This window comes from Podarcis liolepis (genome assembly GCF_965112155.1).
Source record: "Podarcis liolepis genome assembly, chromosome: Z".
Taxonomy (NCBI): Eukaryota; Metazoa; Chordata; class Lepidosauria; order Squamata; family Lacertidae; genus Podarcis; species Podarcis liolepis.
The window spans coordinates 50,324,966-50,350,437 of NC_139570.1; the positions used below are offsets into that span (position 1 = coordinate 50,324,966).

Consider the following 25,472-nt stretch of genomic DNA (forward strand, 5'->3'; position numbering starts at 1 on the left):
TCCTGCCAAACTAGCAGTTCAAAAACACACCAGTGCAAGTAGATAAATAGATACCGCTGCGGCAGGAAGGTAAACAGTGTTTCCGTGTGCTCTGGCACTTGTCACAGTGTCCCGTTGCACCAGAAGCAGTTTAGTCCTGCTGGCGACATGACCCGGAAAGCTGTCTGTGGACAAACGCCGGCTCCCTCGGCCTGAAAGCAAGATGAGCGCCACAGCCCCATAGACTGGACTTAACCTTTACCCCCCCCCTCCACACACACACACACACACACACACACACACAAGCAATGTGTAAATTTTATTAGATTTCCTCTGAAAAGGGCAAATCTGAATTAAATTGGGTAGAAACGCAGGATGTTTGCATGTTTCTGGACACTGCAAAAGCCTTGCAGGCGTTAGCCGCACCAATTTCACAGCGAACACCTGCCTGGAAGCACTCAAAAGGGATAGCGAGGTAATAGAGGATGGAACCCGGAGCACCACCTGCACATTCATGAAATAAAATATCACGTTTCCAGAAACAGATCCTGTTTAGTCAACTTGCTTTGGGGCATCAGTTTTCCCGATGAATTGCGACTGCCTTATCCTGGAGTCCAAAGTCTGAATTTGCTGCCTGGGTGGATGTCCAGGGCACTCCGCTCTTGCAGGAATGAGCAGAGGGTGTAAATGCAGCAAGGCTGGCTCACTGCATTTCAAAGTAAGTGAAGTCGTTTGCATTGGAAAAGGAGGACTAGTAAGACCACTAATTCCGAAGTCTGAAATTAATCAACTGCCTCACTTCTTGTCATCCTGAGCAAACACAAGATGCCTGGAGGAACACAGGAAACTGCCATAGGAGCCAACCTCTCGGGGTGGACGTCCCTTTGCCACCCTGTCCCTCCATAAAATACTTGAGGCCCCCGACACAGTTGATGGGCATTGCCATTCAAATGGCGTGTGTGTGTATTGTGCCATGTGATTGATTGTGTGGGGGCAGGGCTTACCTGCCTCCCCAATATTTTATTCAGGTTGGCACCCCTGGAAGCTGCCTTGCGCCAAGTGAGGCCTGCTGATGTAATGAGCGCAGGGTACCACACAGTCTCTCCTTGCCAGGCGATGAACCTGAGACCTTCTGCGGGCACAGCTGAGCTCTTCTGCCGCTGATCTGCATCCCTTCTGCAGGCAGGAAAGTGAACAGAATTCACTGTGGCAGATGTGCAGGCTATGTTTTAATGGCAACCATCCACAAGAGTAGATGATGGTACAGAATTTAGGAATCTGCTTGTGCTAAGGAGATCAGTTAATAAGTAAGAGGAATTTAGACATGGAAAGACACGACTCGAGGGGAGGTTGAGCTGAAAAAATGTAAGAGCATTGCAATACCATATACAGGTCTATAATGGGCAGAATTCAGCTTCTGTCATTTACCAAACCCTACCCAAATTGTCAAACAGGGATGGTACAAAGAAAGGCAAGCGTGCATCTGAAAATTATGGATACTTTGCCTATGGGACTGTTCTAATCTTCTACCAACTAGCTATTCAGAGGCTCAGCCTCCAGGAATTTAGGTAACCATTTTAAAAGCCATTATCCTGGTTATCCTGTGGCGATGAGTTCCACAAGTCAGTTTTGTATGAGATGTGAGGAGCAGATTTGGATCCAACTTGTATGTGTGCCTCTGGCTTTGGTGCAGGGGGGTGGGCAAGAGCAAGGAAAGTCACCTGTGTGGAACAGGAAATCCTGTCTCTTGGATTTGGAGACTCTCTCTGCCCTGTTCCCACCAGTTTGCCTTCTGGGTGATCCCATCTCTGCACTGAAGCCTGTTCTGGCATTGGGGCTCCCCAGCTGCCTCCTGCCCCCCAGGCCTAATTCACCATCACAAGAGGCCCTTTTGCAAAGGAATTGTGGTGCTTAGGGTGCATTATATTTAGAAAAATTATAAACTGGAAAAACCCTAAACATCTCCAAGCAGTGTACAAGTGTATATAAAATGTGACTGACTCCCCACGAACCAATTAAAAATGAATATACATAAAGTATCATTAAAAATAAAGGTAAAGTCAATAAAGCAAACATTAGCTATGTCCTGGCTTTTGACACCACCTTGACGGGCATCTGCCAGAGAGGCTGGTCTCAACCTTTGCCCTCCAGAATTCTCCCTCTCCTTTCCTCTACGGTCTGTGATGATGGCTGTCATTGTGTGCTGGAAAGCTCTGCTGGGTGTGCTGAAAACAGTTCAGTCTGCAAGCCTTTTCCAAGGGACATGGTGGTTTAGGTTGCATCATTTTAGTTTTATTTATTCGTTTAGAAAATTTATAAAACTGCATGCTCAAAAATAAATAAGCAAATCTCCAAGCAGTGTGCAAGCCCAGTTGTATACACAGCCTGCACTGGGGACTCTGCCATCTATATTGCCTCCCTGTCTTCCATAGTGTTGATGTTGCCAGGTATGGGAAGCAGGTTATGGGGTGTTGAGTTCAAGTGACCCATCAGCACAAAAGAATTAAGCCCTGCTAGAAGTTTCCTTTTGTTTTGTTTTTTTAATATATAAATATTTATTGAAATTTTCATATTATTACAAAATGAATAGAAGTTTCCTTTTGGCAGGGATCAGGCTGATATGCACAAATATGTGACCACCTCACTTGCTTATGGTTGATATCACGTAGAGGGTGTGGTTTTTTGTGGGGGGGGGGTGATATGTTTTATTTGTTTTCTAGAATTTGAGGTGTGCAAGTTAAAAAGGAATTCCTGCTTCTGATGATTTACTGCTTCCTGTAATCCTTCCTGTATTCCTGGACAGCCGTTACTGCCAGTCAGTGTTGGGAATACTCCAGTATTTCTGTGCCCCCCAGCCAGTTTTCTGCACCAGCCTGGGTGTGTGTAAAGAAGTAGAGGCATCCAGGTTTCTGAACACGTGCAGAGTGCCTTTGTTTCATGAGTGAGCCCAGTAGACCCACGGAGGAGGTTAGGGACCTCCTGGACCACAGACGTCTGTGTTTTTAGAAGCAGCCGCAGAATTCTCTCTCCTGAGGGTGCGACCATGGAAGACAGAAAGGCAGGACACAGATGACATGCAGATATGTTTAGATTAAGTTTGTAAAGTTGATACAGATAACAAATTAATAGCTAAATAACAACAATAAAGATGAGAGTTACAAATTGCAATATAAAGATATAAGAAATGACGAACGCGGGTGGAGGGAAGTCACGTAGGTGTAATATTTATGTTTGTATTTGTGTAGTGCATTTGTATTGTCGGTATTTGAATGGTTGTATTTGTAATGTTGTGTGTGCATTATTAATAAAAAAATAAAATTAAGAAAGAAAGAAAGAAAGAAAGAAAGAAAGAAAGAAAGAAAGAAAGAAAGACAGGAAAGGGCAGCATTTTGCCCAGTGGGATAAAAACTGGGTTGGTTAGGACAGGGCCTTCAGCTAGGCCAGGCCAGTAGTGGAGCAGGGACATGACAGAGCACCATTATTTATTCCACAGCAGGGGTGTGCATTTGCCAGTGTTTGGCATGCCAAGTAAGAGAGAGAGAGAAAGCCACCCAACTAACTGTGTGGAAAGAGAGGTGGATTGCATATATTAGCAAGGGTTAAAGCGAGCAAATAAAAGTGGCGAAGTCCTTTCAACAGGGACCAACCAGAATGCCCACAATATAGCGAGCAAGGTTCTGAGTCCAACAAAATTCTTCATCAGGTTAGATGCTAAGCAAAGTGCTGTGTGTGTGTGTGTGTGTGTGTGTGTGAGAGAGAGAGAGAGAGAGAGAGAGAGAGAGAGAGAGAGAGAGATATGGAATAACTTCTGCACTTAGAAGGGGCATAATTATTACAGCAAAAGCTTCCGTGGGCTAGTGGCCTCCTCCTCCTCAGATGCCTGCAGTGCCATTTTCACTTGTTAGAGGCATATACTCATAGGGATGCAGTGGCGTAGCGTGGGTTGTCAGCACCCGGGGCAAGGCAAGTAATTTGCGCCCCCTAACCCGTGGATTTGCGCCCCCTAACCCGTGGATTTGCGCCCCCTAACCCTAACCCCCAGATGTTGCGCCCGGTGCGGCCGGCCCCCCCTGCACCCCCCACGCTACGCCACTGTAGGGATGTTAGAAACGGAAAACATTAGCTGTGAGGTGAGGGGGAAATGAAATGCAAACCCATAACTGGGTTAAACTGGAAACATATGTAAAATAGTTACCGTGTCCATTCATGAAGTGGCACTGACAATAACGCAAATATCTTGGCATTGGTGATTGACTCCCCTCCTTTAGTAGGATTAAATCCTGTACTTTCTGGTGAGTTTTCCACTGGGAGTTTCTGTTGGAAGTTCCTTTGCTCAGAAATGACTTCATAAAGCTCCTGTGTGGTTGACATGTTCTGCTGGTTTCTGGGTATCACCCTCTCTGGTATCAGATGTGCGTCCATTTATTCTTTGGTGTGGAGAGTGTGGCCAGATTGTCCTGTGTGGAATTTGGAAGGGAACTTCTGGCAGATGGTGGCGCACAGTGCCTGGAAGATCGGGTACATAGAGAAAAAGCAAGAAGCAAAGATAACAAATCCATACACTTGAATTCATTTACACTGACATTTTAGGGGATCAGGGGTGTGTGTGTTGCAATCGATTTTGTAGCACTGGGTACAGAAGGCAGCTAGCAAATCCAGAATATTCCTAAGTGTAATAATGTGTAGTATTAACAGCTGCATAATTATAGAAACCTGGAGAAAGTATATTTACGGTTGCCTATTAATGTATACACTGCACAGTATTCAGAACTTGAATTGCCTTGGCGTAGAATTATGTTTTGTTTTGTACGTAAAGGAAACACAGTCATGGTTTAGGGCGGTGGTTTAATGGGAAGACTCATAAACCAGTCAGGGTGAATATGCATTGTTTTATAACCACTTCACTAAAAAATTGAAAAGATGCTCAACAAAGACCAGGCATAGTCTGACTTCCACAGAAATTTTGTGCAAGCCAACCAGGATGAAAGCTCAATAAACAGGTCACCTGGATGAACCATACAAATGGATCAAAATGTTCTGAAATTCGTTCTACAAATCTTAGCATTAAAATAAACAACAATTGCCACTTTCATGCTGCGTGGGAGACATGACACTGACTTAGACTGATTGAGACCCCTAGTTCATCTTGGCTCTGACTGGCAGCAGCTGCCTCCGCCATACCTCCTGCTGCTTAGATGCTTTCTGTTTGGAGGTACCAGGGAATCAACCTGGCGCCTTCTGAATGCAAAGCAGATCCTCTGCCGCTGCGCTATGGCTCCTGTGAAGACCCCATTCCAGCAATAAGCATCTAATGATTCCATTAAAGCGGTTTCTTGACTGCCTTTCCACTTCCTGCAGAAGTGCTCAAGGGGACTGACACACTGGGGCCTAACGACAGTCAGACCATGATGAAACAATTAACTAAAAGGCAACAAGCAGTTCCGCGAGAAGCCGCAAAACATGTGAAGGACCCAAGCTTTAGTTTATTTTTAAATTGCATTTTCATCCCACCTCCCCCCCTCAAGCTCACATTGTCTTACATGGTTCTCCTCCCCCTTATCATGTAATCACCAGAATAACCTTGTGAGGCAGGTGAGGGTGAGGGGCAGTAACTGGCCCAAGGTCACCCAAAGTGAGCTTCATGGCTGAGTTGGGGGGGATTTGAACCCTGAGCTCCCAGGTCCTAGGTAAAGGGACCCCTGACCATTTGGTCCAGTTGCGGACGACTCTGGGGTTGCGGCGCTCATCTCGCTTTATTGGCTGAGGGAGCCGGCGTACAGCTTCCAGGTCATGTGGCCAGCAGGACTAAGTCGCTTCTGGTGAACCAGAGCAGAGCACGAAAATGCCGTTTACCTTCCCGCTGGAGCGGTACCTATTTATCTACTTGCACTTTGATGTGCTTTCAAACTGCTAGGTTGGCAGGAGCAGGGACCGAGCAACAGGAGCTCACCCCGTCGCGGGGATTCGAACTGCCGACCTTCTGATTGGCAAGACCTAGGCTCTGTGGTTTAACCCACAGTGCCACCCGTGTCCCTCCTAGGTCCTAGTCCAGCACTATAACCACTGGCCCTCAAGAAAAGTGGCAACAGTGAGGTATCTAACAGTAGGCATGGAATTCTTTGTTTACTTAATGGAGGCAGGGGTTGCTGTTGAAGGGTAATACTGGGAGGCAACAATTGTTGGGTCTTGATGGTGCAAACCTCTCATTGATAGCCTAGAAAGCGCCCCCTTCCCCCTGTCCATGCTGGACAGCAAACCAAAGGGTATTTCCCCAGCGCTGCCTGCAGATGACAGGGATCTAACCTGCGGCCTCCTGTGTTCAAGGCAGCAGCTCAGGGCTGCAAGGTTTATCAGGGCCGAGAGAGTCTTCTATGGGGAGACTGGCAGCCTTCAGCCTTTCCAGACTATGAAAGAGACCCAGGTAATACAGGAGCCAGCCTTGAGCTGAAAGGGCTCTGTGGTGCAAATCTTTCGAAAATATTCACATCTGGCAGGTTTGCAAATGATGAAGAATTTGCTTTGTGCTTTTTGCTTGGAATCAGTTGGGTCTTGGAGCATGTTGATAATGACAATGGCTATCAGAGGCAGGACGTAATTGTTTTGGGATTTTTCAGCAGGAAAGCCTGGGAACGTTTCGGCTAGAGGCTCCATGGCTGCTTCGGCCCTTAAGGGGGGCTGGGCTCTGATTGGTCCAGTTTGGAGGCATGCGGGTCTCCCTGACAAACAAGACAATAAAGCCGCCAGTAATCAGATGTCCTTGCGATATCTTAAGTAGAGCCGGCTGCATCTGGGGAGAGCCCTGTCTAGTCCTACATCGTGTTCTCACAGTGACCAAAGAGGCGCCTCTGGGAAACGAAAAGGAGGACTTGAGAGCAAGGTCACTCTCCCTTCCCTGTGCCAGTTTCCAGCAGCTGGTATTCAGAAGCACAGCTGCTTCCGGCTGCGGAGGCAGAGCAGAGCCACCATGGCCAAAAGCCCTTGATAGCAAGTCCATTGTGCACTTATGGTCATCTTTAGTCAAAAAGGACATGGCAGGACACTCATCCCTCGGGTTGAAGTAGCTTCAGGTTGAGCGCTTTCGGGTTGTGCTCCACGGCGACCCAGAAGTAACGGAGCACGTTACTTATAGGTTTCACAGCTCATGCATGCCCAGACGGTCAAAATGACGTCACACACATGCACGGAAGCGGCGAAACACGACCCACGCACGTGCAGACGCACAGTATACCACTGTACCACTGTATAGAGCTGGAAATGAAAGAGGAAAAGATAACTGGAAGGATCAGCAATTGGAACACCTTCCTTGCTTGGAGAGGCTCAGCACTGAATCACAGAATTGTCAAGTGGGAAGGAATCCCCAAGGGACATTTAACCCCAACACGCAGGAATCACAGATAAATAATCCCTCACAGGGTAGCCATCCAATCTCGGCTTCTAAATCTCCAGTGAAAAAGAGTCCCCCACCTTTGAGAAACTGTTTAGTTTAGAGGGGGAGGCAATTAAAGGGGAAGCATATTTGAACTGTAAGGTTATGCTTCGCTTCCTCTCTCAAAGGAACATAAGAAGAACTCCTGCTGGGTCAACAGAAGGTCTGTCTAGTCCAGCATCCTGTTCTCTCACTGGACCACCAGGCAGGGCCGGCCCACCCCACCCATGAAGCATGGTCCACAGGGGCAACAGAACTGTCCTCTAAGGCAGGCACGTCCAGCTCCCAAGAGACTGGGATCTACTCCCAGTATTAAAAAACTGGCAGTGATCTACCCACAGGCATTGGAGGGAGGAGGAGTGTGCATGGGGTGGGTGGATTGCCCAGAGTTGTTGAACTTTCCCCCCATAACTTTTTCTACATGATAAGGATCCCACGATCTACCAGGATCAACTGGGGATCTACTGGTAGATTGCAATCTACTGGTTGGACACCCCTGCTCTAAGGGAGACATCCTTGTGTGTCATGCTGCTGTTAAGGCCAGGAGCAGCACCAGGCAACAAAGTTAAGCCTAAAAATTACAAGATTTAGGGCAAACAATTCACCAAATGCCTTTATGTAGTTCATTGAGAAAATTAATGTAAATAAACGAATTGTCCCCGCAAACAACTGAGCCTTTGATTCCAAGCGTTATAAGAATGTCCTGTTATTGCTTAGCAGATAAGTGCAGCAAAGAAGTAAGAATTTAAATGCAAACCATAATGCAAAACAAAATATACTATATCTCCCAAAAAACCCAGTTTACTTCAAGATGTTATTTATTCACTTTCTTATTAGCTTCTTCTATATCCTACTTTATTCCATCATGGAACCCGAGGCAGTGTACAGGTGTGGCTCCCAGGTGACCACCCAACCCAGGCACTGACCACTCCTGGACCTTCTCGGCTTTAGCAAGGTGATGGTTTTAGGTAGCTTCAAACCATCACCTGGGGATGACTTCCTGGACCTGAGCTTTCAGCCTTGCCTTTACCTGAAATGTTTTTTGGATAGTGATGGGCATATGCCTCTGGGGTGTTCCTAAGCGGAGCAGGGAGGCCTTCTCAGTGGATATTTGTTGGATGCTGAACTGTATATTATTTGGACACCGGCCAGAGTTTGCAAGGGGGTGCATGGCAGAATGTGTAGTCAGATGGGGCAGAATGTGTTTACAATTTCAGGATAGTGGATGCTGTGACTTATTCCTTCTTCCTCTCCTGTTTTGCTTCCTTGTTTCTTGTCTAGAAAGAAAGACAGGATACACATATGAAATAATAAACCAATTATACCACCAAGGCAATTATTTTCTCTTCAAGGATTTCTGTTTCATGCAATTCTGTGGTGTCCTCTTGTCTTTCATATTTTTCCCAATGAAGATGCATATTTCTTTGTGAATGGAAAGGAGATTTCAGGGGGCCAAAAGTTGTTCTGTATCTCCCCCCCCCCCCCCGGACAGTATTAACTTAAGGATTTAAGCCTATGATAGTTCGTGACTCCAGAATTGTATGGGGAGTTTTTCTGAAATAATGATATGTTGGTCTCAGTTCATAATCCCCATAGTTGGTGAGGCTCATTTGACAACAAGAAACCGAGCCTTTAGAATCCTTGGCCCAGTCCTGTGGAATTGCTCTGCCGACAGAGATTTGGCAGGCGCCTTCTGCGCCAACCTTTTAAATGCCTGCAGAAAACTTTAACATTCTGTTAGGCTTATGCATGCAATGAAGAATATATATTTGCATAATAGTTAGCTGATTTTGGATTATAAAAACCTTATTAGGTTTTTATTGCATGGCTTTACATATACTTGTTGTTGTAATCTGTTCTGATATGTTTTATGAATAGCACTATATATTTCATAGATATGTAAATAAATGTTCTTTTTTGTTGTTGCTTTTTTAAAAATGCAAGCCAGTGCCCCTTTGGGCGTTAGGTGCTTCTGCCTATCAGTGGATGAGGTGCAGCTTCTGTAGCCATTCATGTTTGCACATCATGTGAACAATGACACCCTCATCGTAATGCTGTCGTGTATCATTTCCCCCATTCATTCTGGACCTACCCAGGGGGCCTTCAGGCTTTCAATATTTGAAGGAGAGTTTCAAATGCAAACTGGAAATTTTAGGTTTGTGGATTTTAAGTGTTTATCCCAGTGAAGCAAACTCACCGCTAACAAAATAATAATAATAATAATTCATGGACTTTTGATGGGGGGGGGAGTGCATTGAAAAAAGAGGAATGAAAGAATGACTAAAGATAAAGCATGTTAAAAAATCCTGCCAGCAAATCAGGCAGAAGCTCAATGTCCTATAACTGCCTCATAAACAAAACAGAATGAGCTGTCAATAGAGCCTGGACCCCCCCCCCCATCTAACCACCATGTGAACTTCGTGCAAGCAAAAGTCTGGAGGAGCCCTGTTTCTGCAGAAAACCCCATAAATCAAAAAGCTGTGGAACTAGTAGCCTGGATTAATATTTGTCAGGAATTGGGATATTGGACGGCACTTTGACACTGCATAAAGCTTTAATGTGTGAGTGGTCCTGAATCTGCCATGAACTGCCATGTGCAACTGTCTCCAGACCCCCACACTGTCTAGGGATGTCCAATTAAAAATTAGAAGTAGGGATTCTGGATCTGTGAGCCTTCCCTCTCCATCCAATGTCTTGCAATTTACTCTGAGCGCAAGGCCAGCGTTCCATCTCTGCTTCTCCATGAGAATAGAAAAAACAACAACCTGGCTTTATGCATTCTGATCTTAGAACTTTGAACGTGTGGATTTCCATACTCCCGGACCTGGCATTTTACACAGACTTTGCTAGTCTAACTGTGAATTTTATTAAGCACAAAAGGAAGCAGGGGAAACAAGCAAAAGGTCAAGAGAGATTACAAAATAAACCAGAGCACTATGGTTATAAAATGTGACAAATCTTGGCCTGTTCACCAACAATACAGTATTTCTGGTCTACTTCTACCTAGGCAGCGACTGAGTCCTCAGAAAAACTTTTGAAAAAGTCCCTCACAATACGTAAACCTAGCAGTCATGAGATAGGAGGATCAGAAACTGAGGCTATATAACTTATTCGTAAATGCTTTGCCCAGGGCCATTCGGCTGCTGCCTTTATTACACACCTTTAGGTGTCAGGCAAAAACATTCCTCTTCAACCAGGTCTTTGGCTGATTAATATCCTACTTTTAAATGGGTTTGTGGAAAGAGGTATGTGTGGGGGTACTGTTTTGTTTTCTTCTTGAATTTTTTTAATATTGTATTTAAACCTTGTATTTTTATGTTGTGAAATCTACCCTGAGATATATGGATGAAGGGTGGTATGCTTAACAAACAAACAAACAATTAAATAACCAACCAACCAACCAACCAATCAATCAATCAATCAATCAGGGGTGGCCAAGTCTGTGGATGACTCAAAAATTATTTAGGATTGCGAAATCCATTACTGGATGGTGAGGCTCTCCAAATGGATGTCTCCATACTGGGAATATTGCACATGAGGATGAATAGGGGTAGCTAACTTGTAGCGCTCCAGATGTTCGTGAACCTTGACTTCCATGCAGATGTAGGCCAACAACTAATCCAGAATGTGGCAGCTAGCCTGGTGACTGGGAGCAGCCACTGAGACCACATAACACCGGTCTTGAAAGACCTACAATGGCCCCCAGTATACGTTTCTGAGCACAATTCAAAGTGTTGGTGCTGACCTTTAAAGCCCTAAACGGCCTCGGTCCTGTATACCCGAAGGAGCGTCTCCACTCCCATTGTTCAGCCCGGACACTGAGGTCCAGTGCCAAGGGCCTTCTGGTGGTTCCCTCGCTGCGAAAAGCCAAGTTACTGGGAACCAGGCAGAGGGCCTTCTCGGTAGTGGCACCCGCCCTGTAGAAGGCCCTCCTACCAGATGTCAAAGAGAACAACAACTACCTGACATTTAGAAGACACCTGAAGGCAGCCCTGTTCAGGGAAGCTTTTAATGTTTAATAGGTTATTGTATTTTAGTGTTCTGTTGGAAGCCGCCCAGAGTGACTGGGGAAACACAGCCAGATGGGTGGGGTGTAAATAATAAAGTATTATTATTATTATTAACAACATCTGGAGGACTTTGAATTTCTCACCTCTGGGCATTGGGAGAAGTTTTAAAAAGTTGATGGGGTGGGAATCAATCCTGACAGAAATTTATAAAATGACATATGATGTGAGGAAAGTTAACAGAGAAGGTTCTCCACCCCCCACCCCATTTCCCCCATAATACAAGAACTCAGGATCAGCCAATGAAATAGTTTGTTTATGGAATTTGCTCTTGCAGAATATTGCAAAATGGCAGCTGCTATCTGCTGGTTTCCGCTGCAAGCCTGGTGGAATGAACTCCGGGTCCCAAATGCGCCACCTAGCTTGTCATGCCAGTCTGCACAAAGATTCTGTCAGCTGACCCCACCTCTGGGCCAATCCTGGTGCACCTGGCCCTATAAAACCCTTTCCTCTCTGAGATGATCCTTCCAGCCTCCTGCGCCTTCTGCTTGGATGTTGCCTTCCCTCCTGACCTTTCTCTGCCTCTGGCCCTCAGAAGCTTCTATCCTGCTCTGAACCCTGACCCAGCCCTCATCCTGCCTTGTGCTGGACCCAGGGCCAGATTTAGGTTTGATGAGGCCCTCAGCTACTGAAGGTAATGGGGCCTTTATATGTCCAGCTGTCCTTTGCCAACAACAATCACTGCTGCTTTTTGTGTTGAATATATTCTATATGGTAATTTATGGACCGAATAGGTATCTAAAGCCATCTTACTTGTTTTTTTATCTTATATTTTGGACATTCAGGTTTTTTTCCCTTTAAATTTTTTTGGGGCCCCCAAGAGGGTGGGGCCGTAAGCTACAGCTTGTTTAGCTTATATGTAAATCTGGCACTGGCAGGACCACATGCTCACATCTAACCCATCCTGAGGCCTGACACTGTGTAAAATGTGCTGCAGGAGAGACAGACCTTTGGTCTGATCTGGTACAGCCTCTTCTGTTTATGCCTGTGGGATAGCTCAGTTGGTAGAACATGAGACTCTTAATGCCAGGATCAGGGGTCGAGCCCCACGTGGGACGGAAAGATTCCTGCATCACAGGCGGTTGCGCTAGATGACCCTTGCGCTCCCTTCCAATTTTATGATTCTGTGATTGACATATGGTGAGAGCCAGTGTGGTGTAGTGGTAAGAGTGTTGGACTGGGGAGAGGGAGTAAAGGGTAAAAGGACCCCTGACCATTAGCTCCATCGTGGCCGACTCTGGGGTTGCGGCGCTCATCTCGCTTTATTGGCCGAGGGAGCCGGCATATAGCTTCCGGGTCATGTGGCCAGCAGGACTAAGCCGCTTCTGGCGAACCAGGGCAGCGCACGGAAACGGCGTTTACCTTCCCGCCAGAGCGGTACCTATTTATCTACTTGCACTTTGACGTGCTTTTGAACTGCTAGGTTGGCAGGAGCAGGGACCAAGCTACGGGAGCTCACTCCATCGCAGGAATTCAAACCGCCAACCTTCTGATCGGCAAGTCCTAGGCTCTGTGGTTTAACCCACAGCACCACCCACGTCCCCAGGGGAGAGTGAGACCCAGGTTCAAATCCCCCACTCAGCCCTGAAGCTCACTGGGTGACCTGGGGTCAGTCCTGCTCTCTCAGCCTAACCTCCCTCACAGGGTTGTTGTGAGGATAAAATGGGGAGAGGGAGGAACTGTGTATGCCACTTTGAGCTCCCTGAAGGAAAAGTGAGATATAAAGATAATTATAAAATAGAACAACAGCCTGGCTGGTGGAGGAGTTTAGGTCAGCGTCCTGTTCCTTACTTACAGTGGCCAGCCGGGTGGGTATGCAAAGCATGAAGGCAGGGCGCGAGTGCGAGAGCACTGGAGCCTCTTGTGCCTCCTGGCAAGTTGCATCCCTCTGGTACTGGAGCCAGCACACAGCCATCGTGATTGGTAGCCGTGGGTAGTTACTGCTGGCGGCCACCACTTTCTCCTGTGGGAGGGAGTTCCCCAGTCTAAACTGTGTGCTGCATGAAAAAGTCTTGAATCTTTCATCATTCAGCTGGATTGGATGTCCCCAACTTCTGGTGTTCTGAGAGAGGTAGGAAAAGGTTTGCAGAGCCACTTTCTCTGCATTGTGTGTAATTTTATGCACGTCCATCATTCCCCCTCTTCCTTGCTTTTTCTCGAAACTAAAAACCTCACGTATTGTGACTGTTCTTCATAGGGTGTCACTTCTTGAGGCTGAACTTTTCTGAATCTTTTCAAACTCTGCAGTCTCCTTTCTGAGGCAAGCTGACCAGAACTGAACAAAAGCTGTTTGTATAAAGGCATTATGATATCGGCAGTTTAATTTCCAGTCCCTTTCCTGACGACCTCTAGCATGGTATCTGCCTTTTCCACAGCTGCTGCACATTGGGTCAAAATATTCATCCAGCTGGTGGGTTTTCTTGCTGTGGCAGCAAAAACAGCACCTTAAAGACTTAAGAGAATTATTGTGGAATAGGTTTTTGTGGCCTAATACCCACATGATCAGGTGCATGGATATACTTGGAAACTTTGTAGGGCCTGGTGAGAAACTCTGTGCGCTGTTGAAGGGACCCGGAGTTCATTTTACTAGTTCAGGAAGGCTTTGTGCTGGCAGCTGATGCTCTAGGGGAGCTGTTGTTTCAGTGGTGAAGCCTGGTAGACTTACATCGGAGCTGGAGGCTCCACTGCTTAGTTTTTATTATTACCATATTCTTTGCTCTATAAGACTCACTTTTTCCCTCCTAAAAAGTAAGGGGAAATGTGTGTGCGTCTTATGGAGCGAATGCAGGCTGCGCAGCTATCCCAGAAGCCAGAACAGCAAGATGGATTGCTGCTTTCACTGCACAGCGATCCCTCTTGCTGTTCTGGCTTCTGAGATTCAGAATATTTTTTTTCTTGTTTTCCTCCTCCAAAAACTAGGTGCGTCTTGTGGTCTGGTGCGTCTTATAGAGCGAAAAATATGGTACTTCTTTTATTTGCAGATTTGACAAAGAAAGGAAGAGAAATAAGAAACTTATAATAATACTACTAATAATACTGATGCTGATGTATATTTTAATCTTCAAGTTTATTGCTGATTTTATTTTATTTTTTTGGAAATTTTAAAGAGCTGTCTTTCCTGATGATTTTATTGTTCTTTTTGTAAATTGTTAGGTGATTTTTTACAATCACATGGAGTAAATTGAATGATAATAATAATAATATCATATCATATCATATCATATCATATCATATCATCATATCATATCATATCATATCATATCATATCATATCATATCATATCATCATATCATATCATATCATATCATATCATATCATATCATAATAATATACTGATAATACTAACTTAAACAACAACAACAAAAGCCACCATCAGTTCACGTTACGGATACAGTAGCCACAAGTGCATGCATCTTAAATTCAATATTAATGCAGTTAGTTCCTCAGATCATTGTGTAATAGAAGATGGACACCTGTCCTTCCAGGCTCAAAGTATAACTCACTTAGCAACCATAAGGGCTTGCAAAGTCCGCACTTATTGTCTTGCTGTTAATCCCCATAAGTACAGGAATATAATTTAAAAGTGTACACCTGCAATTATCAAGGGTTTTACCAATCCAAAATTGGCAAATACAACAACCTCAGGCCAGAAGGAATGCGTCATGTGCCTGCGCTTTCTCAGCATTACACTTCCAACATCTGTCTATGTTGGACACGGCCTTCTTAAACAAACATCGTGGCTCCACCCCTGCCTGGTTCTCAGCCAGGTCCTGTTTCAGGCAGGTCCTTGCCCCCTCCCCCAAGAAGCCTCTGGCCGGGCACTTTGCCAGCAGCCCTGACACTCTGCCTTGGCTTGCAGCCTCTTTCCTTCCTGTGGTCCTGGGGTGACAAACTGGTGCGTGGGTGTCTCACAGCTGGCCATGAATCCAGGCATCAAGACCTCTGGTCCTGGGCCAGGGATGCCAGGATCCAACAGTTCCTCAGGTTTTGCTGACAGTGTGGCTGGAGGGAGATCTGCTGAAGGGTCCTTGTCCCCTTGGTCTTCTGAGTGGAGGTCTACGCAGGGCTGAATCCTGACCTTTGCTCCAAGCTCGCAACATCCTATTCTGGGCACCTGCAGGGATGGCGCTACAGCAGGTGAGGGGGCAGGTCAGCAGCTCTTTCCACTGGCAAGCCAAAACAGGGCCTTGGAGGCTCTGGCACCAGGAACCCACTGCCAGAGCACCCTGTTTGAGACCTCCCAGTGCTTTACCAATGCTCTTCACTGCAGATCTGGCCTGTCCAGTGGTGTAGTGCGTGAAGACACTGGGGTGGTTGCACGAGGTGCAAAATTTGTAGGGGTCCAGGTTGGGCAACAAATGTGTCCCCACCTCCAAGCCACTCCTGGAGCGACCTGCCTTTCGTCCCCGACTGCTGAAGAAGGAAATGTCAGCATCCCTCCTTTCAGCCCAAGAGAAGAGGCGGCTGTGAGTGGGTGAGCCCCACGTTTGGGAGCTGAAGCTTTAAGCAGGGGCATTCCTGCCATAGGTCAGCTGGAGAAGCACTCTCACTATTCGCAGGGACCAGGCAAGCCTTGCACTCTAGCTGTGGTCGGTCCCTGGGCTGGACGCAGCATCTTCGGGGGAAGGAGGGACGTTGGCCTCTCAGCTCCTGGAGGCACCTCCAAAAAGTGGTTTGGGGGAGATTATGCTTCAGATCATCTAGGGCTCCAGAGATGCTTGGATCGGGTCTCCTCTGGATGCCCCTGCCAAGTCTGAAGGCGCAGAACAACGTAGATTTTCACATTATGGTACCAGGGAAGCACTTTGTCTTTTGTAGAAGTGTTTGCTACATTCCAAGGCATTTGGTTTCTGGGCATGGGCATAGCAAAGATTTTTGTTAGGGGGGGGCAAGCCTTTTGTTGGGGAGGGGTGCACAGCGTCATTTAGTTATGCATTTTTATTGATTTTATTGATTTAGGTGGGGGCAGCTGCCCCTGCCTGTCCCCTGGCTACACCCATGTTTCAGGCCAGGAAAAGATGAGAGTGATCGACTTTTCTCCACCGCACCTGGAATGTGTGTCATTTTTTGCCACCACCCTAATAAGAGAGCTTTTGCGTACGGGCGTGTGGGCTGCCCACTCTGCCGCTCACCTGCTTACCCTGGCATCTCATCACATGATGGGATTTCCCTCAGCCTGCTTAAGCGCCATCAGGGTTTAGTAGAACATCTCAGTGACGATATTGTTACTTAAAGGTTGGACTCTGACCTGCAGCCGTCCTTTGTGCCTTAAGACCGTTGCCCCACCAGTTGGGGATGAAATGCTCTGGGGCAGATGTGTCTAAAGGTGGCATTGCTGAAGAAATAGTAATATATTACGGTCCAGGCCCCGGGCATTCTCTTCCCATTGCTAATGCTGTGACTGATAGCTGTAGAATATGCAGCAGGATTAGCAATCAAAATAGGAATCTTCTTCCTTGAGGATAAAAGGCTGTGGCTTCATTTCAGCCTTTGAATAAATATTTTGTTCATTGTGGGTTTGGTAATTGAGGCTAAGCAGATCTCATTTAGAAGCGTATTAATGGTGTTTTGCAGTTGGATATGTGCCAGTTTTGGTTGATAGATTCTTGCTGTGGTAGTTAAAGGCCCTCTATTTCAGGTGCCTGGATAGCTTTCACAGGTATGAGGAAACAGGAGAGAGGACACTTTAGGGTATGCACATACATCTGTGCCCAAAGTGGTTTTGCAGGAGTCCAGAGGAGCTGTGCTGCTGTGCTGCCACCTTCCCTACAGCAGCTTCTGCAGAAAAAAGGCAGCGGTGAGGCAGGATTGTGTGGAAGGACTAGACTGGTTCTGCTGTGCATCTGTGTAGCCCCAGCTTTGCCCCTGCTGTGGTAATTGGCATAAGGCAGAAATTACAAAATGTACAATACAGATGAATATGCTTTACCAGCGATTTGCTTTCTTGCAAATCCAGACATTGTTGGATACTGAAAAAGATGATTTTATCATTGAACAAATTCAGCATGCATGTGCTAAGTATACAGAGTTGAATGCTGCAGCTATGATTGCTGTAGTAGTAGTAGTAGTAGTAGTAGTAATAATAATAATAATTAATAATAATAATTTTATTTATACCCCGTCGATCTGGCTGGGTTTCCCCAGCCACTCTGGGTGGCTCCCAGCAGAATAGTAAAAGCATGATAAAACATCAAACATTAAAAACTTTCCTAATTTGCCTTTGGCACCATATTGTCTTGTATAAGGACGATTGCTAACTGGACAGCTTTAGATTTGCTTTAGTGGGTGTACAAGTGAGAGCTTGACTAACTTTGTTGTGACATTAAGAATCTTTTTAACTATCACTGTTACAACTGCCAGTTGTTAAAGAAGTTCCTCAAAACTTAATCAAAACGTATCGGAGATCTACAATGAGCCAAGAAAGACCGAGTAACATAGCAATACTGTCAATTGAGAGAGATTTCAATGTAGATTTCAATAGCGGTATTTAAAAATTTGCAAAAATTAAAAGCAGTTGATTCTAAATCACTTTTAATATACTAGCATTTAATGCATTTTACTTCAATAACTTCAGTATTTTCTTAAAATAGAATACATGTGCTGGGGGTGGGTGGGTAAGAGGTTCATTACTGGACTGGAGGGAGGCAGTCAAGGAGTGCCAATGGTTCATGGGTTAGGGGGCTCAATACTTGCCTTGCCCTGGGTGCTAGCAACCCACACTATGCTACTGTGTCTGTCAAACACCTCAGAACTTTTGAAACACTGATCCAGCTACTCTGCTTGAAAAAAACCTTCCATCCCAGCTTTATTGATGAACACAATTATTATTAAGTGGTCAGAGTCATGTCCAGAAGTTTTCACTGAATGGAATGGGGCTTTTGTGAGCTCAGAGTTACACTGTGAAGAGCCGCTTGGAGCCAGAACTCCTTGGGAACTTAGGCCCTGGAAACGGGAAGGACTGACAGACTGATAGCTCTTTCTTGATTCTGTGGCTGGTCCTGTGTGGCTGCTCTTAGTTGGTGAAGTGATTTGTCAAGCTAATTCTGCTAATGGCGTCACATCCAGTTATGTCCAAACTGCCTCCCTAGAGAAGCCAGACTGGCTCCCTCCTTGCTGTCCTTCCACCGGCGACTGAAGACTTCTTTGTTCTGACAGGCCTTTCAGAAGCGACTGCCTTTTAAGGAAACGGCTTTTAATAGTGCCAAGCTGTTTTTATTATCTCTATTTCAGTAAATTTGTTTATATTGTTTTAATTCTGTTAGAGTTTAAACACTTTTTGATAGTTATCATTTATATGTTTTTAGCTTTTTGTATTTTGTCTGTGTTGTTTTTAATTTGCATAAGCAGCCGTGAGCCCTGGTCTGGAGAAAAGGTGAGATATTAGTAATAAAAATTAATGCAGCCATTGAGCAGCCAAAATCCAACTTTTCCCTGACCTGCCAGGAAGCTTCTAGGATGCTGAAGTGTCTGGGTTTGGGAGAGGAAGCAAGTAATTTTACAAAGCTGAAACTTACATGGAATCAGTGGAAGGGCACCACCAGGAATGGAGCCTCTGGCTTAGTTTGACCCAACACCACTTAGGGCTGGTTCACAAGTTCATCACTTGAGATTTTGGCCAACAAGAACTGGGCCTCCATAAGGGGATAATAACAACAATAATAATTCTAGTATTTATACCCTGCCCATTTGGCTTGGTGGCTCCCGCTGCTCCAGGCGGCTTCCAACACAAATAAAAGCACAATAAAACATCACACATTAAAAACTTCCCTATACAGAAGTTTATTTCCTTGACATTGAGATGGGAGGGCATTCCACAGGGAGGGCAGCGCTGCAGAGAAGACCTTCTGCCTGTTTCCCTGTAACTTCACTTCTCGCAATGTGGGAACTGCGGAGCTGGACCTCAGTGTCCGGGCAGAATGATGGGGGTGGAGACGCTCCTTCAGGTCTACTGGTCCAAGGCTGTTTAGGGCTTTCAAGGTCAGCACCAACACTTTGAATTGTGCTCGGAAACGTACTAGGAGCCAATGTAGGTCTTTTAAGACCGGTGTTATGCTGTCTCGGTGGCCGCCCCCAGTCACCAGTCTGGCTGCCTCATTCTGGATTAGTTGTAGTTTCCTGGTCACCTTCAAAGGTAGCCCCATGTAGGGGAATGCTGAGCTAAATAACATTCCGTGTTTCGTCTTTAGTGCAGTGCTTTGTGCTACATGGAAGACTATATGAAAGACTGCATTCCCTCACATGAAGTGGCCTGTGCTCTGAGATCTTCAGGGAGGCCCTTCTCTCACTCCTGTCACCCTCGCAGGCATGCTTTGGGGGTGACATGGTAGAGGACCTTCTCGGTGGCTGCCCCCGACCTTGGAAATCCTTCCCTAGAGAAGCCAGATTGGCTCCCTCCTTGCTGTCCTTCCGCCAGGAAGTGAAGACTGTTTCATTTCAACAGGCTTTTGGGAACTGACTGCTTTAATGAAAGGGCTGGTGCTGTGTTGTTTTTATTGTAATTATTTCTATGGTTTTAATAGGTTTTATGTATGTATGTAGTTCTAACCATGTTTACTTTTTTTTAAACAATTTCATTAAATAGTTTCATTTTTATCTGTAAGCTACCTTGAGTCCCATCAGGGAAAGAGGTGTGGTAAGAACAACTACAACAACTACAACTACAACAACATGGACTGCTAGAAGGTGCCCATTATGGGGCTAAGAAGCGGGAATCTAAGTATTCTTCCCAATCAAACAATTGTAATTTTTCAGAAATGAAATGGGTGTTGGATATGTTCCTGCCATAAACACATCTTTATCAGCCTGTGTAGGGGGATGTTTTACCCCCATAAAGCTTTGCATGATTTCCCCTACAAGTCGTTAATCAAGGTGACTAGCACCTCTCTCTTTGTCTCTCTTCCTTCCACAAAGCGGGCCACATCCAGGCCAGGAACCCAGAAACCCAGACCTTCTGCCTCCCCTATTGTTTCGTTTCTTACTTTAAGGCTGACGGAAGAGACAGGGTTGTGAATGAGCAGAACACCCCCAGGACTGTGTACCTTGGGCAGCCAAATGTGAAAGTGTTGCGTATCTTTTCCCAGCTTCCTTTTCCTTCCCTCTGATAAATAAGCAACTTACTCATTTTAAAACATGACTTCCTTGAAGCCTGCATATACCATAAATCTAAAAAAAAAAAAAAAGGAGGAAGAACACAGGACCTCAATATTTCTCTCCCTATGAACCTACCTGAACCCTGTGATGGTCGCCCGAGTCCCTTCTTCCTGTGCCTCCTCCATGAGAGGTCTAGAGGGGGGACAATACAAGAACGATCATTTTCTGTGGTGGCTCCCTGTTTATGGGATGCTCTTCCCAAGAAGGACCGCCGGGCAGCTTCATTATACTCCCTTAGGCACCAGGGGCAAACGTTTTCCTCCAGCCAGGCCTTGGGCTGACTAACATCCTATATCCTTTGAAATGGGTTTGTGGGAGGGAGGGGTTGGTTATGGGTTTGTTCTGTTCTTGTTCTCCTTTTTATGTATTTTCTGTTTTCATCTTGTGTTTTTATGCTGTGAACCCCCCCGGAGATCTATGGATGAAGGGTGGTATATCCACATTTCATTTTTTTGAAAGGCCTGAAGCATGAGGCTTAAGAGACTTTTGAGCCTGTCTTGAGCTCTCTGCTTGAATATGTGATTGTTGTCAGCGAAGGCAAGAGATTATTTATTACGTAGAGCATTTGTTCTGGGCCCTTCAGCCAAAAGGCCTCCCAGAGTGGCTTACATGAAATCAAAACAAGACACTCCCTATCCTCAGGCTTACATCCGAATAAACAAACAAACAAAAATACAACACACAAGGGTGGAAGGGGGGGAGAGGAAAGCCAAAACTGTTCTTGTCTTGGTCAGCCGGCAGGAGGTACCTGGTGACCTTGTCCTCCATCAAAGCAGGTGGAACGAGTCTCCTGCTTCGTATCTCTCCCACTGAGGCAGCCTGACGGGGGGCCGCCTCCAGGGGAGAGTTGTGGGGAGAGGAGGCCTGGTGGAGCTGAGCTGTCACGGCAAAACCGATGGCGGTTGTTTGCACTATGGAACTTGCTCCCACAGGAAGTGGTCGTGGCCTCTAGCTTGGATGGCTTTAGAAAAGCATTAGGGAAATTCATGGAGGAGAGGGCTATCCATGATGACTTCACTCTGCCTCTGCAACTGGAGCCAGCAATGACTTCCCCACAATGGGCACCTGATGGGCCACTGGGGGAACAGAATGTTGGACTGGAGGGGCCACCGGCCTGATCCGGCAGGCTCTTCTTAGGTACTTACGTTTCCTGGGAAACATGGCTTTGGATTTAAACGCAATAATGAAAACCAATCAATCAGTAACATGTTTTCTCCTGTGCATCAATGCGCTTAGACAAGGACACAAGCAGTTTTGGTCAGCCAGGTGAAACTGTGAGCACTTTTGTTCTTGAATCACAATGTGCAGTTTTCCCCACAGGGAGGCCAAGGTATTTTCTCCTTCCAACCCATACAATCTTACTGTTTTTATTATAATTATTGTTTTTTTTAAAGATATTTATTAAAGTTTCAACATATTACAAAAATAAGCAAAAAAAGAAAGAAGAAATAAAGAAAAAATGAAAATGAAAATACAAGATAAAAACAATTAAAAAACAGATTAGTCTTTCCATGTCTTATCTTTCATTTGCTTGTTTCCCCGACCTCCTCACACCTCCCTTTTTGTATTCCAGTTCAAGTTAGTTAGTTCAGCAAATCCTTTCCCTCTTTGATTTTATCTTAATTTCTTATCTTAAAATACAATAACTTTAAATTATCACCTGTTAACAATCCATTTTTACATATTCCTTTTAACATTGCTGCTAAGAACCACTTAACTTCAATCCAACATCATTCTAACATTCATTATTATAATTATTGTTAATTTATTATTGCACATACAGTTGCAAGGTGTTTGAGTGTCTCTGTCTTAGGTTCTGCTGAAGAGTAGACTGATGGAAGTGAATGGACCTAAGTTAGTCATGCCCATTTAATTCAGTGGGTCTACTCTGGGTAAAATGTAGTTGGATACAACGTATCATTTTTCTGAGCTATTTGTTTATTTATTAAAAATCCATCCTGCCTTCCTGGTGTCCATGCGCTATTCAGGATGGGTTGTGACACTTCAAAACAATTAAAAGGTATCAAAAATTAGAGTCTCCCCCCCAAAAAAATTAAAAATACATACAATGTGGAGCATTAGGGACGCATTTAAAAACTGACAGTGGCAAAGATTAGAGGTAGAAATGACCACCACAGGTAAGAATTAGCAGGCGAAAGTCTGCCTGTATAAAAATTTATTTTCCAGCCAGCAAAAGAGAACCATGGAAGGGGCAAGTTGTTCCACAATGCTGATGCTCAACAAGAGCACATTGTAGTGAAATATTACAAAATGAAAGGAATAATAACTATGAATATATATTTCAGTATTTTATTTCGTCTTGTTTTGAAAATGCTTCAGTTGTTGTTCAAAATATCCATTTCACATTGTAAATGTATATTTTTCATGCTTACCAATTGGGGCTTTGAAATGAAACCACCCACTCATAGTCCCCCCACCCTCTCTCTCTCTCCCTTCACCCCCACCCTCCTGTTGACTGGTTGTAGGTCTGGTTCCAAAATGCACGTGCTAAATTCAGACGGAACCTCTTACGCCAAGAGAACACAGGGGTGGACAAGACGTCTGACTCGACCCTCCAGGCCGGAACGCCTTCGGGCCCTGCTTCCGAAATCTCCAACACCTCCATGAGCCCGTCCAGCACCCCCACTACCTTAACGGACTTGACAAACCCCAGTATGCCATCAGTCACCTCGGTCTTGACCTCGGTGCCCGGGGGCTTGGAGGTCCACGAATCTCGGAGCCCTTCACAGACAACGCTCACAAACCTTTTCTGATGACTCTCTCCCTTCCTTCATCCCTCCCTTCTTCTTTTTTTTTTTCCTTTGAAAAAGAAATTACTCTTAGTTGAGTTCCAAGCGTATTTTTACTAGAGACTTTCTCACAGCTGGGCTAGCCACAGCGTAGGGTATTTCTGAGGAGAAGGAGAACAGCAGCACGGTTCGGTCTGGTGTGACGGTCACAGGGCGGGCGGAGGATTCACTTGGAAGAGCAACTTGCCACACAACATTTGTGTCAATGTACAGTTTTGTGGACTGGGCGAGGGAAACAGCAATTAATTTAAGTTGGCTAAAGCTTCTGTAATTTTCAAAGACTGCCATGTGCCTTATATACTGTTCTCCCATCCTCTGGATCACACCCATGCCCCCCCCTCCACGCCCATCTCCTTTTTTCCTCTCTGTGTATTTATGACCAGGGCAAAGAACAAACAAACACAAAGAAGAAGAAGAAAAAATAAATGAAAAAAAATGTTAATAAGAGTTTTGTTACTTTGAATTAGTCCTAAGCCCTTCATTGATTGTTCTGATGTTTTAGAATTTTAAAAGTGAAAAGTCTGTTCAGCTATCAGAATTTGTAAAAATCTAACCAGTAATAAAACCACTTAAAGGAAACTGGTTCATGTTGGTTACTGTTGTGAATACAAGGAGTCCCAGCCTGAGATGCCGGGCCCATTAAGAGAGCCTTCCATAAGATGGTGGCCTCCAGATGTTTTCGGATTTCAACTCTCATCAGCTTGGCAGCTGTAGTTCAAAACATCTGGAGGGCATCAGGCTGGCGAAGGCTACGTGTGTGTGTGTGTGTTTGTGTACATATGCCTGTAGGTTGGTGGGAAGGGAGGAGTGGAGGAAGGATGGATCCCTTTCAAGACCTCCCATTGGCAAGACCAACTTGGTGGCTATATGGAGGAGTATATAACGGCCTTGATGATGGGCCATCAAATGGCTTCTTTCAAAATACAGCCAAGACAGCTGTGCACTACCTCCACTGTCAGAGGCAAGGGTGCTTCTGAACACTAGTTGCTGGAAACTACAGAAGAGGAGAGGGCTCATGTGGTCAGATCCTGCCTCATGGTTGCCCATTAGGGCATCTGGTTGGACACGGTGAGAACAGGATGCTGGACTGGATGGGACATGGGCTTGAACAAGCAGGACTCTTATTCTGTTCCGACGCACTACCTTTTCACATACACATCCTGAATAAACATGGCACGGGCACCAGCCAAGTTCAGTAAATAGGTCAGTTCTCCCCAACAGGAAAGGCTTTTGGGTGCGGAAATAATTTTTGCCTGCCATGCAGAGAAAGTTGCAAGGCTGACGATGCCTCTGGTGCCCTCCAGATGTTGCTGGACTCCAACTCCCATGGCCAATGGGGTCAGGAATGATGAGGACTGTGCTTCTGAGCTAGATAAGCCAATGTCCCAACTCTGTGTTTGAGTCAGGTTCCTGTGTGCCTCCACACTCCCCCTGCAGCAGTTTCTGCACCATTTCCCAGGTGGAAACAGGGACCCTCTTGTGTGGTCATCCCTTTTGCCATGCCAAAGATCACTGACTGAATGCCTCCGCTCTTTATGCACGTTGCTCATCCTTCGCTATTCTTTGCTTACTATTTATCAGTTGCATTTCTATCCCACTTTCTCTCCCAGAAGCTGAAGGTGGGCTGCACGGTTCTCCTCTCCTTGTTTAATCCCCAAAACAACACTGTTGTGAGGAGGGCTATATTAGGTCTAATTTGAGACAAACAAACTCTCCTCCCTTCATCAACACAAAGAAGCCTTTCTCTTTTCTGATATTTCACATTTGTCAGAGTTGAAAATCCCTGTTCACAACAATATGTCGTTGAGATCTGTAGAAGAATAACCAAGGCTCTTTATTTATTTATTTATTTTTCATTAAAGTGATTCCAATTAAAAGAAATTAAGTGATACAGAAAAAAAGAAGGAAAAGAGGGAGGGGAGAACAACAAACATACATATAGAAAAGTGTGTGTGTGTGTGTGTATGCGCAAAAATGCAATATACGATATTCCCATACAGTCTTATATAAATTGGTATAGTGTTATTATCCTAATACTTA

At 45.3% G+C, this 25,472-nt stretch overlaps 1 protein-coding gene across 2 annotated transcripts in view; it reads left to right on the plus strand.

The window, feature by feature from the left end:
• LHX2 (LIM homeobox 2) overlaps positions 1-24,011 on the plus strand; it is a 55,755-nt gene extending 31,744 nt beyond the window's left edge. For both annotated transcript variants that reach the window (XM_083485955.1, XM_083485956.1), the window contains exon 5: positions 23,109-24,011. In XM_083485955.1, coding sequence (XP_083342081.1) covers positions 23,109-23,396 — 288 coding nt within the window. In that variant the 3' untranslated portion in view covers positions 23,397-24,011. The remainder of the gene's footprint in view (positions 1-23,108) is intronic.
• The last annotated feature ends 1,461 nt before the right edge of the window (positions 24,012-25,472 follow it).